Source organism: Argiope bruennichi, chromosome 4, assembly GCF_947563725.1.
Source record: "Argiope bruennichi chromosome 4, qqArgBrue1.1, whole genome shotgun sequence".
Lineage (NCBI taxonomy): Eukaryota > Metazoa > Arthropoda > Arachnida > Araneae > Araneidae > Argiope > Argiope bruennichi.
This window is the reverse complement of record NC_079154.1, coordinates 115323661-115339918: the sequence shown is the minus strand read 5'-3', so window position 1 is coordinate 115339918 and position 16258 is coordinate 115323661. Positions and strand designations below refer to the sequence as shown.

At 32.3% G+C, this 16258-nt stretch overlaps 1 protein-coding gene across 2 annotated transcripts in view; it reads right to left on the bottom strand.

The window, feature by feature from the left end:
• Window positions 1-16258, bottom strand: part of LOC129965829 (protein FAM107B-like) — a 140189-nt gene that overhangs the window by 86967 nt on the left and 36964 nt on the right. Inside the window, exon 1 of one of the 2 annotated variants that reach the window (XM_056080044.1) lies at window positions 628-1574. The exons of the other annotated variant lie outside the window; for it this stretch is intronic. Coding sequence (XP_055936019.1) covers window positions 628-708 — 81 coding nt within the window. The 5' untranslated portion in view covers window positions 709-1574. Of the gene's footprint in view, window positions 1-627; window positions 1575-16258 lie in introns of those variants that run through there. 2 annotated transcript variants of the gene reach the window in all.

Below are 16258 nucleotides of genomic sequence, written 5' to 3'. Positions count from 1 at the left end.
GCTATTATAGTAATTTTGAAATATGGATGGGGTTTTTGGCATAACAAATTTTTCTGAATTACCCATTTGCGATATTTTTGTCAAGCTATTAAGATGCTTCCATAAAAGAATGCAAATAAAAAATTGCATTTTAAATATCGAAAATTGTTTGAAATATTATCCAAACTTTGAGACAGTTAAATCATTTTTTTATAATTTTATATTTATCTTCTTGCCATCTATGTAGTATGCATTATATACTTTTTATGCAATAATAGTAAATTGCAAATTTTTATCATTTTAAGTATTTTGGATTAATTTACGGAAAAAACTAATATTTGGCTGTTTATCCTTTAATGTATTAACAGAAAAGGAGAATTTTTTTTTGTAGCAATACACTTTGCCTCCCTAGTTTTTAAAAAACAAAAGCAAAAATATTTATTTGCAAACATACAAAAATGGTTAAATTTTGTAACTGCATAAGTATGTAAATAAATACAATATTACAAAAATGCAATGGGTTATTTGCAAATATTGTTTTTAAGTTTAAGACCAACATCGATATAAAGAAATTTAGTTTAGTGTTAAACAAAATATACAAATTCAGGTGCAGTATGTAACTAAATCATTAAAATATGCAAATCTTACCTTTCCTTTGACTCGTTTTTTATGTCCATGTCCATTTTCAGTGCTGTCTTGCAGCGATACAGTAGTGGCACTATTTCCCATTATGGGAACGAAAATTTACAGAAGGGTGTATAAGTCACTAATAATATCTCACGTGGGGCATCGCCTTCAAGTACTCCCGCACCTGTTGAAACTGCACATAATCTATCCAATTCTCCAAATGCATGTATATCAGAAGATTTTGCGATTTTACCAGCACAAATCCGGTCTTCGAAGTGTCGCGCAGATGGCCGGATGTTCTAAGACGATAGCGAGAAGTCGTCTGATTTTCTTTTCCTTCGATATCCTCCCCTTGTTTTCTCTAGAGGGTCTGCTAAGTTCAAGCGACACCCCCACCGTTCTGTTCACAAACTAACGGACTTGTTTTCGCCACCCCACAAAAGTGCAATTCTGCTTATCGAAGCGAAATTCGTCACCGAAACTTCGTGACCAATGACGAGTGGCAAACGATAGTACCCATAAACGCACGTGATCGTCTACGAGAAGCGTGCCAGGAAAAATATGCTATTTCTAATTTTGGGTCCGACATGCACGATCTCCTGCATAAATATTTCAGATGAAGTGAATCACAGGTTGTTTCGTGTTGCTCAATTCACAGAAATGATGAGCGCTAAACACACTTTCCTGCTGTTATTATTCAAATAAATTTAAAACAATGCTCCGGGACGCAGAACATAAAATTATGTTGCGCAAAAAATGGAAAGCATGAAACTAACACACAATCAATAAGCGAAAAAAATCGTCTGCTTTGTGAATGAAGGAAATGAACGCTATCGTTATTTTTTCAGATCTTATTCATATCTTCAACTTTTGAATGAAGGAAAAGGAACACTTCCCTACACGTTTCACGTTAAAAATAACCAACTTTTATTCTCTTGTTCCTACAACGATAAAAACAAGTTTTTTTTATGAGAATTAAAAAAAAACGTTTTTGGAACAAGAACTCCAATTCTAAAAATAGAAATTCAAAATAATTACAATTTCAGAAAGAAATTTAATTAAAAACTTTTTCAATTTTAAACTTCTTTGTAGATAAAATACAGACAAAGCATACCTTGAGTAGAATTTTCCTTAATGAAAATCGAATTTATTCTCTAAATAAAACCAAATAAAATGAATAACAAATCAGATAATTAATAGCAAAACGACTTCAGACGATTTATGTACGGTTTTGTTAGTAACGAAGAAAAATCTGCTAAAAAACACGTTCTTGACGAATGTGTTCTTCAAGAATAATTGATTTAAAAAATCTAAAAAAGTTTTCAACGAATGATTGGTGGCGCAACGCAATTAATAAATTCCACAGGTAATTACAATATTCCAAAAATGACAGTTACAGTATGAGTTAAATAACAATCAAACCAATATTTCCAGGAACTGCCGTAAAATCTTCACAACAACACGTGTCTGAATTCGTCTCATTCACAGAAAGGAATTAATCGAAGAGAATAAATTCAGACGAATTGTTATCGTCATGCCATGCCTTCAGAGAAGATATGAACTCTCCACAACATAATCCAACTGGTGGTGTCTCGCTCGAAGTTGTTTACTTCGACAAAAGGAATAGACAGACAGCTTCAGAATGTTTTTGTGTGCGATCGAAACCGGTCTCCGGCCGAAAATCGTCTGAGCAAGAGCAGTAGAAAAAGGCGGCAAGGTATACACGACTACGATTTGATTGGACGGGGGGTGGGGGCAGGAAAGGAATATCGCGTGACGTCACACAATGCCAGGTGATGCGGCTTTATATGAAGGGGGGGGGGGGGAGAAAACTGGATGATAATTTTTTTTCTTCTTCTCAGCCGACTGCTCTCAACTTAGATTTGGATGGATGTTCTAATGCTGTATCCGCTAAGGGTGATTGACACAGCGTCGGATTATATTAGATACATTTTAATATGCGTTTTTTTGTTTTTTTTGTTGTTGCTGAGAGAGCATGCAGGATTTGGATTTTCGTCTGGTGGTGTCGAAATAGAGCAAGAAATTGTTTTGAAGATACGGCTTTATTTGAAAGATGTTAAAATGAAATCGAACAGGTTTTTTTAGAAAGAGATCAATTTATAATGCAAAAGTTTTTATTTTTTATGGAGTATAAAATGTTATATTTATATTCTATGCGCAACTTATTTTTGATGACAAGTAACAATAATAAGCATTGTTTATTTTTTGGTGCAATTTGAATCTTTCCATTACTATTGCTTTGCAACAACTTTTTTTTATTTTTTATATTAAAAAAAATCGGTACAAAAGATGCATTTCATAAAATAAAATTAAAACAGTTAATCAATTTTGAACATAATTCGAACGTTTAAAAAAGATCGGATTTTTAAATGTTGCCTTTAAGTGCATGATAAATGCAACATTTATTAAAAACAACATTACTCATTAACATTTAAACAACAGTGTAATTTGTATATCATGAACCTAATCTAAAATCTTCCTTTTTTCCCCCCCTCTTTTGACCTCTCAACATTTGACAATTTATTATTATTTTAATATTTGTATTTCTCTTTTTAGCGAAAAATGATAGAGTTAATTTAGGTAAAATCAATGGACATTAAGTATGGCAAATATAACTGCGTATGTTGTCTAACCTGATTGTTGTCTTCTGTAATGCTTGTGATGCAGACGATTTTTTCTCTCTTGAAAAATACTCAATGGATTCCAGAATTGAATTAGCTCGACACATTTGACTAATGTCGCTTGACTTTAATTTCCGCTTTTACAAAGCATAGAAAATTAAATTATGACATAAATGAAGATTATTCTCTTCAGTGGGATCATTCCAAAAATGCGTTTTCCAGATTCGGGTTGATTTGAAACGGAAATTCTTCAAAATCTCGAAGTTAAATTTTTTAAAGATTTTTTTTTTTTTTTTTTTTTTGACGATTACAACATTTTATTTTTGTATATTTCGCGTACGAGAAAGTAAAAAGTAACTTAAAAACGGGGGGAGGGGAAATGCCTTTTCAAAATTTTCACAAACGAAATCTTCTTTTCATATTAGAATCCTTCTATTAGTTGACTTAAGTATCATATGGCAATATAAATCAGTGAAATTAATATGAAAGATGCTAGATTTAAACGTGAACAACAGCAACAAAAAAAAAAGAATTTTATTACTTTTAATTAGAACATGTATATCATCAAAATAAATTCTATAACTGTTGCCATATAATTAAAAACAAGTTTAAAAAAATAATAAATGTAACCTTTATAGAAAACATGAAATGAATTCGATTTTAGAAAATCATCATTAATTAAGGGCCAAACACATACAACGATAACGGTACTAAAATTTCATTGCTGATACAAAAGCTAATGTAACATTTGAAATTTTACGAAACGATTTTAAACAAGCAAACAAAAACATTAGAATTATATGACAGAATATGAATTTCTTCTTTTTTTTTCTTCTTGTTGTCAGAAATGCATAGCTACAATTATTATTATTATTTTCCTTGGTCGTAAATATGCAGTCGGAAGCCAAAATCATTTTGATTTGGAATTCTTCATTGAAAATTGTATTTTAAAAAGTGTAATCGATTTATTTATGGTGTGAAATTGTTAACTTTATTACAAACAAAGGATCGGCATCGTTACTATGCAGCAAATCTCTATTAACAAACTGCAACAGCTCAAAGCTGTGAATCTCTGCTTTTATAGTTGTCATGGCAAGACATCGAATGTTCTAGAACAAACGTTGAAACTCGAGTCCTAATGGAGATATCGGAGAGAATCTATGTCCCTTTATTTTTGCCGCAAATTCGCCACCAGATCGCCAAATTGTCACCAATGTCGATGGTCATCGACTCGATACCAATAGAAGCCATCTGTAAAACTATCTTCCGAGTTTATTTCAAAACACTCTGCAAGATAGATCGTTGAAGCTAGAACTGCTAAACTTACAAGTAGTTATTTTTTGAATAATAAACAGTAAAAAACGTTTTTTATAATTAGATTTTTAATCTAAAAATGAATCAAAATGGTAGCTTTTTTTTTCACAATAGACTCATAGCCCATGGTCCCATAAAATTAATTTTTATAACACCACAAAATTTACAAAGTGTGTTCTTTTGTTATATCAATTTTATTTCCATTCGTTTTTTTTTAATTTTATAAAACATTTCAAAATACTTTAATGTGTATTTCATAACAATACTTTTCATTGATTTAGTTATAGCAATTATACGCATGCGCATATATACAGAGATAAAGTATTGTAATCGTCAAAAATCGCGATTTTGATGAAATTCCAAATTAACAAGTTTTTGGAAATATGTCTATTTGTGAGCACAATAACTCAAAAATGCTTTGAGCTAGATGCATGAAATCTCGTATATGGACTTAACACCAAATTTGTAGATTTTTGTCAAATTTTGAATGAAATCCATTCAGCGGAAATCTGACTACAAGTAAACACAATAGTTACAAAACATAAAAAGCTATGTATATATATAAAATTTAATACACAAATTTAGAATATAAAACATAAATCCATATCAAATTTGGTGCCGAATCCGTCGAGGTGTTGACCATCTGTCGTCTTGTACTTTTGCAATTATGTAAAAAATTTGCAATCATGTTTTTAGTATCTAAAATGCAGATTTTTGTTAAGTGCAAATTTATCTATTTTTACTCAAAAACCTCAACGGCTTCAATGAATGAAATCTGGTAAGCGATCTTGTAATTACGATTGTAGTTCTGTATCACATTTTAGTTTCATTTGGCATCTAAATTACATATTCGATTTTCTGATGCATTGTAAACCATATGTCAACGAATAATCTCCCAAAAAAATAGCCCAAAGATCATATTCAAAAGTTCAGTAAAAGCGCTATATTCAGATCAAAGATCGATAATTCGTAGCTATTGTTTACCAATGTCATGTAATTAATACATAAAAGAAACTTTTTATTTATTGTACTATAAAGCACATAACTCTCAAAATAAAAATCTAAGCATTCATAGCATGCATGGCCTTGCTCAAGATCTACAGTTTTATGTAAGGTGGGTTTAGTTTAGTTTAGTTTAGTTATATTAACGTCCCGTTGTAAAGCAACACTAGGGCTATTTTTGGACGGACCTCGTAATTTTGAACCACGGTCAGATGACGAGGACGACACCTGAGCTGGCATCCCCCTCTCCACACCGCACCACACCAGCGGGAGGACGTTTGGCATGACGGATTTAACGTGCAACAGACCCCCTTACACGACGGTTCTTCGGTGGAATCGGGTCTCGAACCAGAAACCCTTCGGCTCACAAGTCGAGACCTTACCACCAGGCCACCGCGGCCCGTTATGTAAAGTGGGAGAAGTTATTAAAGAGAATGCGATAACGTTTCGGGGAGACAACCCGTCGGTTTCTTTGCTCAAGTTATCGTTGCCATCACTAAGAATAAAATTTAAAAATAATATAAAAGCAGAGAAGTCTAAAACGTTATCATGCTATAACGTTTCGAACAAGACTAATTCCAAATTTTTTTCCTTCAAAAATCTAATTTTGCAAAATTATATGTATCATGTAAATATATTCACAACTGCAGGAATATCTCAAATATTATACTTATATAAAAATTATAATTTAATAATAATTTGGGGTATTTTTAGAATAGTATATTTCGATTAGAAAATATTCAGAAATCAAATGGCATTGTTTACGTCATTTTTTTGCGAGAAGTAATGGATTAGTTTACAAAGAATTTCTTTCTTTCTTTGCATTATGTTTTGTTTAAAATTCATGCACGACTTCTTCATTTGTTAAGTTTGGGAAAAAAAGAAATTAATTATACGGGTTAGCCATTGTAATCGAAACCCAGTAACTAATTCCTGTTAAATTCTAAAAAATAGGATATACTTCCAGTATGAAAATGCTGATGAAGTAAGTTGTTGATGAATTTACGTTGCATGAGTCAGTAAATAGATAGTTTAAAGTTTACAAAATCAAAATTGTTTCCTGTCCTATTAACCACAATTGGTGAAATATGTTAGACTAACAAATGTTAAAAAAAGGCTCAATTTTTTTTAACTACAAAAATTAACCAAATCAGTATGTTTTGAAAGTATATTGTTAGATCGTATGGACCATTTTATTTGTTGTTTCGAAGAGAAACCTAAATTCTTAATTGCTTGAATTAAAGTTTTATATAATATACAGAAAGAAAAAAAAATCTGTTACAATTACAGGAGGCGAGGGGGTTATAATTAAAACATCTTTATTTATCATTTTTGTAAAGCATATTTATTAAATTCTTTAATTTAACTTGTTTCAAGTTCGTAAAGATGGAATTTTGTAATCGGCATTTTATTCATTTTTTGAGAAGCCAGAATTTTGAAATCTTGTGCAACTGCATATTCTAAATGACAGTACATTATTTTAACACTTACAGAACTTAGCTATCAAATAATCAATAAATTTAATTACATATGATATGACATTAGGATATTTGCTTTATAAATTAATAACAAACTAATTAATAATTAAATGAACATCATATTATATTATGATATTCATTTCAATACAAGAAAATAAATGGTGCAAGCAAGTGAAGAGAATTATTTTTTTAAAGAAAGTAAAATCTTGCATAAACTTTTATTTAATTTTCATCTTACGCCAAATCGACTTCTAAGTACTTGATAATGATACTCATCCTTTTCACTCTTAAAACACTTGAAATTTCGGTATTGATATACAGAATTTCCCAGGAAGGCAAAAGCCGATGACTCTGGAAGTAAAGCAATGGTATGGGATCGAGTTATCTCTACTCCTATGACCTAACTACTCCAAGTGGATGGATTGGGGTCTTGGATTAACCATAACTCTATCTTCAGTTACCGTAACTAAAGCGACAACGATCAATCAGTTAACTCTTTAAACATCGTGTCCGTGTGTCAGGCATCAACTTATTTCAAAATTATGAGGTACTACTAAAAAGTTCAAAAAATTCGATATAAAAATTGCACGCAATTCAAAAAACATTTCAAGTATTTTATGGATTTTTAATTGTACCAATACGGCAGCGCATTCTCGAAAAAGAACATGTAATTCTATTTAGATTACAGAAAAAGAAAAACAGTTAAGGGGTTAATGCCGGATGCCTAAGCAGGATGACAGATATATTAACGTGATTAAAGAATTATATGGCGCTGACTGAATAAAGACTATTCTTTAAATATCCACATCTTTCATTTTTCGAGCCTTTTCGCATCATTTGAACTATAATGTTCTGTCATTCGTATTTAGAACTCTCCTAGTTATTATTATTATTATTATTATTATTTACTTTCTCCCAGTACTGTGCTATGCGAAAGGGTATTTTAATTCTAACCATCAAATATATAGATAATAATTATAACTGTAAATATTCTTCTTTTTCAAATCTAGAAATATAATTTATGTCACATCCGATCGAAATCTGAACTGTTAATAACAAATTATTTCCTACCATTTCAACATTTTTCGGCAAATCAAGTGCAGTTTTAGAAATCAAAAGTTTGTAAAATTAATTAAAAGGGATTAATAATAAATAAATTAATTAAATAATAAATAATTATTAAGTGATATTAATTTAATTATTATTATTATTATTAGTAGTAGTAGTAGTAGTAGCAGTAGTAGTAATTATTAATCATTATTAATTAACTGATTGATTGATTAAAGGGGTAAGTAATTAAAAGGGATTGTAAAAGTAATTAAGAGCAGAGCTGCAATCGATTTCTGTTAATGATGAAGTAGCACTAATGGATGTCTGTGGTAACAGATTACTTTAGTACTCTTCTTTTATTTTATTGTGAAACTCTATCTGGGTAAGAAGCCGTTCAAAAGCATCTACTTTCCGTAGCTCTTTTACAGTAAGGTTTCACGCAGGTGTTAACAGACCCTTATCATGTAGTTTCCAACATGCACCTAGTGTTAAGTGACCAGATTTTTTTTTCTTTTAAATTTCCGCCCGATGAGTTCTAAATATTAGAGAGAGGCAGGAAAAGTCAAGCCAAGTGACTTCTCCGTGTATTTACATATTATAGTACACTTTATTTTATTTTGTTGTTGTTTCTAATGGCACTTGCCATGGACAAGCTCGCTGACGAAATCAGCGATTTTAAGCCAAGGGAGCGTCTCTTGTTTTAGTAGCTCTTAAGCCAAGGGAGCGTCTCTTGTTTAGTAAGGCCAAGAGTACGTCTTAGCTACTCACGCATCACATTCGCTTGCACAACCCCTTTTTACAGGGGGGCACATTCACACATCTCACAGATAGAACAGATGAATAACAACCATGCCCAAACCGGGACTCGAACCCAGGACGCCCAGGTCACGGGGAAGACACGCAACCTCTATGCCAGGACGCTGGATTATTTTATTTTACTCCGATGAATAATACACTGTGGAATGATGTAGAAAATTTAAATAATACCTACAAAGTGATGAAATATATCCACTAAGATTTTAGAGAGGAACAAGTTTTTTTTTTACCCTCATAACTGAACCTCCGGGGAGGGGCACCTCGAAATGAGGATGAGATGCTTCCGGTATGGTGGTTGGAACTCGTCACCCTAGAAGGTAACAAAAAGGTGTTGGATCTGGCTCCTCCCATCGATGACGGGACGTACTTCCTTCGGGAAGGATTGTACCGTGATCGGTGATGACCTTTAGGACTCAACCACAGTTCCCGCCCGTGTTGCTGTTGCGGCGGTCTGGTCATTCAGTATTATTTATCCGTGTACCTTCGGGAGGATCGGAGAGTCAGTGATATGACTCACCTTCATAACTGTTATTTTAAGCTGCTACTAAAATTATTTTAATGGCGTCCCCCAAACTAGTAATTAAGGCATCATTATACTTCCAATCTCTTCTCAATGCATTCATAATAATAACTTTTAAAAATTCATTTCGGAAAGACATTCGAAAACACTATAATTGTTTTTTAAGAGAATGATGTTATTTTCTTTTTGGGATTTATTTTTTCGAATCACGTTTTTAAATTTCAGTTCGGATTAATGATAATATACATTACGTTACATGTATCTTTATGTCTTTAATCCTTTGAAATGCCACATTTTTTAAATTACTAATTCGATATCACATTTTAATTTGCACATTTACCACCTTTTCCATCTACACAAGAACAAAAATGACATCTGAGATATCGAAATGTGTATCAATATTTGTCTTATAAATTAATTTAATTTAAATGTAGATTGAAATATTAAAAACTCTTTATCCAATATACGAGTTGGTGCAAGGAGTTAAAATAATTCCAGTACCATAAAATTAATGCTAATAAATTTCCTGCAAGTAGTACATGTAAAATATTCTTTTATAACACAGTCTATTTCAGAAATGGGCATGAAGTCGATTGTGGAACCGGTGAGCCACCAAGACCTTTTGAGGTGACCGCCTTTCTAATACCTAAGAGGCGCATACTGAAAGAATTATATTTATGAAACATTATATTCTATTTATCTTGTTGCGGTTTTGTTATGAGCGAGGAAAGAACCTGGGACCTTGTGGTTCGCAGCCGAGTAACAAGTCCACAAGACAAAAGTAATTACCTATGTATCGTAGCTGTTATCTGGCTTATAAGCTTTCACCACAATCTCTTTAAGAAAACAAAGTTTTTCTCCTTCAAAATGAGACTTTTAAAAGCACGTAATTTAGAACCTAAGAATAACTTTTGGAATATAATGGACGAAGTAAAGTATCGTCATTTAAAAAAGTTGCATATCATTTAACATCGTTCTTCGGCAGACTCACACAGGTGGGTACACCTTTTCAAAGATGGATATAATTAAGACAACATATCGTTCCCGTCTCACAGACGGCACTTAGAATCCAGTGCAAGATTAGCAGTTAGTAATTACATACCGAGATATGTTGTTGTTTGTTTCTTATGGCACTTCCATGGACAAGCCCGCTGTTACGAAGACAGCGATTTAAGACGGAGGGGGGGGGGCGTCTCTTGTTTTTATAGTAGCGCCCACTAGGGCTAAGAGTACGCCTTTGCTACTCACGCATCCCTCATTCGCTTGCACAACCCCTTTTTACAGGAGGGCACATTCACACATCTCACAGATAGAACAACGGAAGAACAACCATGCCCAAACCGGGACTCGAACCCGGGACGCCCAGATCACGGGGAAGACGCGCTACCCCGCGCTGGCAGGACGCAGGCTTATATATACCGAGATATTCAAGATTGGGGTACAATATGTAGCTAACACTAACACTAACTTAAGTTCTACACTAACTTTAGATGAAAATTATTTATTTTTTAATGTATTTTGAATTATTTGATAATAAATGCCAATTGACATCATTTTTGATTATTATTATAATGTCCATCTTTCTATTATTATTCTGCTTACATAATTGTAGGTAAATACATATTCTGTATTTATTATTGAGTCATAATAAATATTGTGGATCTTTTTAGCTCACCAGACCTACGCCAGTGGGTGGACGGCAACACCTAGAAAAAAATTAGAAGTAGCCCGTACCCTGGAATAGTCTGTTCACCTCTGGTCTATTTAATTCATCTTGATGCCATAATGTATTTTATTGCCTGTCGAAGTGCATGTTCTACAGACTAAATTCATTTTCGTTGAGCATAAGAAAGCACAAAAAGAAAGGAGGGGGGTTGACGTCATGCAGGCAGATCTTCCAAAGGAAGACTGGTTGACCAACTCGCCGTGAAACGAGGTTCGAGCCGGACGAGTCTCCGAGCCTTCGACCTTAACCAAACCGAGTCCAGTGCCCGCTTCGTTACCGCTTTCTTCTTCTCTCCCCGCGTGCGTGTCCTTTGAACCACAAATGAAAAGCTGGAGAGGATTCATGAAAATGCGTTCACGCCTTTCGGATGGCTTGCATCGAGGGATTCTTTTCAGGGAAACCGGAATCTTGAAACCGAGCATTGCGGGGAATGAGAGCGAGAAGAGCAGGTGGATATTTGCGAATTTTATGAAGTGGCATGCTGTTTTATGTTGTTGTTTGTTTGGTTGTTATGTGGATATTAAAGGTGGATATTGGTTGGGATGTTTGATATTACAAGTGCTGAAATGGAGAGTTTTTAGTCGATAGTGCTCGAGAAGGAACATTTTGTGTCAAATTTAATCAACTCACTCACAGTCGGACAAATGTCCACTTCCCAAATACCAAGAATTTAGTTAATCTTCCAATGATTATGACAAGAACAAATAACCCTTCGAGACACACGATTTTAAAGAAGATAAAAATCCTAGGTGCCCAATTTTTTTCATTATAAAAAGAGGGGAAATATTCATTTCTTTTATTTTATATAAGACATTACATTAAGAAATGATAACATTTCAATAACTCCTTTTTTACAGGGTCGGTCATAAATAATCCCACTATTTCATTGTTACAAAATTAGTATAAAAATCAAATAAAATACAATTATGAAAGATAAAAATCGACGGCATAACACAATGCGCAAACCTGAATTTCAGCAGTACACATAACATATATATATATATATATATATATATTTGTTTGTAGCAGAATACAGGTTTGACAAGCAGTGAAGAGACTTTGTATTTTTAATTTCTCTTTACTATCCATCTCGGGAAAGCAATTTATTTACAAGCAGACGCAGCACGATACAAAAGCAGAAGTAAGAAAATGGGGAAAAAAGGGACGAACAAATGATCACTAATCTTATATAAGATGGGATTTCCGGTCACGTGACGATGGAATACATATGTTGACCCTTGACAAGGGCAACAGAAGTATCACTTTCATTTGATACGTAGTACTGATAGTGCATTAGTTTTACAGAGGAATTAATTAAACTGAAAATGGAATTGGATCACGAAATAAGAGAATATTTTTAGAATGAAGTTACTATGGGTTAAATTAAGATAAAATCTTGGACATTAATTAAATTGAAATTAGAATTGAAATATCATGACATATATATAAATTTTTTTCACTTATTTATAAATTTACCGCTGATGTCTGGCATTGAATGAAAAACTTTAAGAAGAATATTAAATTGTATGACTATAAGTGACTTCCATTTTTTGAGGCGAGTTAAAATATATCCCACCGTACATAAAAAGATAAACAAAAGGCGGGACAGTTTTTAACCCATATAGCTCCAAAGAAAAAGAAATATAATTAATGATTTTGATAAACTGATACCAAAAAATATCAAAAGGGAGCATTTGAGTAAAAAATAAAAGGCGTTACTGTGTGGCAGACACTGGCGATTGATTCTTTTAGAATGTAAAATCTAATTTAAAGAGAAAGCTCGCCCACGCAAAAATAAAAATAATCTGAAAAATTTAATATTTAATCAACACTTTATCTAATACTTTAAAATTTTTCAAAACATCGAATGTTTTTAGGCTGGTATTCTTTCTGAAAATTCCATGATGAAAAAAGCCATCCAAAACAGAATCCAAATTCTGACTCAGTCCAGACAGTTGAAGGCAAGAAAGACGATTCCAGCCTTAAAACATTATGATACTACGTTGTTTAGAACTAAATGTTTGAATCCCCAATACTTTTCTTCCAAAAAATGATTTGTGAGTGAAAAACTTTTAAGAATTTCTATAGATCTCCGTGCACGTTGGCAATATTTGACGTTGACACTGACATGCATATGCGCCGATATTCCACTACCAATCATGTCAGCTAAACTGTAGTGTCTTTCGCTATCCACTATGCAAACTAACCGGCTAGAATGTAGATATGTACAATTTCTTTAGTGAGAAAATTTTAACAGATTTCTGCACTAATGGAAAATCCATTAGTTTAACATTTTGACAATAACAATACCAAATTCTATTTTGCACATTAAAGTTTCTCCTTGTATAATACAATTCCATCATTCCAATACAAATTCTATTTTGCACATTAAAGTTTCTCCTTGTATAATACAATTCCATCATTCCAATACAAATTCTATTTTGCACATTAAAGTTTCTCCTTGTATAATACAATTTCATCATTCCAACACAAATTTTATTTTGCACATTCAAGTTTCTCCTTGTATATTACAATTCCATCATTCCAATACAAATTCTATTTTGCACATTAAAGTTTCTCCTTGTATAATACAATTCCATCATTCCAATACAAATTCTATTTTGCACATTAAAGTTTCTCCTTGTATAATACAATTCCATCATTCCAATACAAATTCTATTTTGCACATTAAAGTTTCTCCTTGTATAATACAATTCCATCATTCCAATACAAATTCTATTTTGCACATTAAAGTTTCTCCTTGTATAATACAATTCCATCATTCCAATACAAATTCTATTTTGCACATTAAAGTTTCTCCTTGTATAATACAATTTCATCATTCCAACACAAATTTTATTTTGCACATTCAAGTTTCTCCTTGTATAATACAATTTCATCATTCCAACACAAATTTTATTTTGCACATTCAAGTTTCTCCTTGTATAATACAATTCCATCATTCCAATACAAATTCTATTTTGCACATTAAAGTTTCTCCTTGTATAATACAATTCCATCATTCCAATACAAATTCTATTTTGCACATTAAAGTTTCTCCTTGTATAATACAATTTCATCATTCCAACACAAATTTTATTTTGCACATTCAAGTTTCTCCTTGTATAATACAATTCCATCATTCCAATACAAATTCTATTTTGCACATTAAAGTTTCTCCTTGTATAATACAATTCCATCATTCCAATACAAATTCTATTTTGCACATTAAAGTTTCTCCTTGTATAATACAATTCCATCATTCCAATACAAATTCTATTTTGCACATTAAAGTTTCTCCTTGTATAATACAATTCCATCATTCCAATACAAATTCTATTTTGCACATTAAAGTTTCTCCTTGTATAATACAATTCCATCATTCCAATACAAATTCTATTTTGCACATTAAAGTTTCTCCTTGTATAATACAATTTCATCATTCCAACACAAATTTTATTTTGCACATTCAAGTTTCTCCTTGTATATTACAATTCCATCATTCCAATACAAATTCTATTTTGCACATTAAAGTTTCTCCTTGTATAATACAATTCCATCATTCCAATACAAATTCTATTTTGCACATTAAAGTTTCTCCTTGTATAATACAATTCCATCATTCCAATACAAATTCTATTTTGCACATTAAAGTTTCTCCTTGTATAATACAATTCCATCATTCCAATACAAATTCTATTTTGCACATTAAAGTTTCTCCTTGTATAATACAATTCCATCATTCCAATACAAATTCTATTTTGCACATTAAAGTTTCTCCTTGTATAATACAATTTCATCATTCCAACACAAATTTTATTTTGCACATTCAAGTTTCTCCTTGTATATTACAATTCCATCATTCCATTATTTCCTGACTAAAAAGAAAGCAATATTTTGAAATTCTCTACCGGCGTGTGATTCGGGAGCAAAGTATTTAATCAAGTGGGATTGATTGATTGATTGATTGTGTTTTTATGGCACAAGGGCCAATACCGGCCAAGCTGTGCAAATAATCACGTGAGATTTTTTCCTCTGGAGTCTCTGATATTAAAACGATATTACATGTCTTGTATTATATAATAAAGTAAAAAAGACTGAGTATGGATTTTCGAAACTTTCCATGATTTTTGGACCAAATACAAAATTACATTTGTCTAAGAATCGAGTAACCGCTTTCAACGTGTTTGTCCGTAGAGAGGTTCTACACGGCATCATTAACAAGAAGAAATCAATGATTCATTTCATACACACATGCAAATCCATGAAAAGTTAAAAAAAAAAAAAATAAGTAGCAGTAGCGTTCTGGAGTAAAGAAAATATATAATTCTGGTCGGCCAGTTGGAATAGTGGGTAGTAACTTAGTACCAGTCACTAAAGTCTAGCTGATACAGTAGTATGGCGTCACACATGCGTGCAAATATTCTAATGGTTCAAATCTTTGATTGTCATGCGTGATGGTCGAACGTTTGCAGGACTAGATTGAAAATTCGATACCTATCTTCAGTTCTAACACAAATCAATAGTGCATAATTTTACCATCAACCTGTTTCCGTTTTTGATTAATCGTGCTATCATGGACATGGATTGGCGAACTTGGCGAATCCCTCTGGCGGATGTCGTCGAGAAGTTGATAAAAATCTGCGCGTTTGGTGAAAGCAGCAATTTCATGCCTGTGGCTCGTTGTGTTCTTGACTTTTTATATTTTCACCTTCGGTAGATATAATTTCGAAATTGTGTTTCTGACCAGGAGTGTCCGATACGAGGAGAATAATCAACATCTCGAGATCGAATTTTTTATCGATTTAAATACTTTCTTAATGCATTTTTCGAATATGAAAAAAAATGGAAAATATCATTTTGAAATGATAAAAGAAGCAATAGTGTCGATAAACACAACAAATTCGCTACATAAATTTTCTATTTGAAATAGCAAACAAGTATGATTTTCGTAAAAGATACATTTATAATTTTCGCACCTGTTTAACCCTTTGCAATCGAGAGGTAACTCATTGTCAGCATTCAAAACGCTGCATCATTTGGAAGTTTTATCTATTTATTTTTCAAGTTTGATATTTAAAAATACCTGCAGAATGGTAAGAAG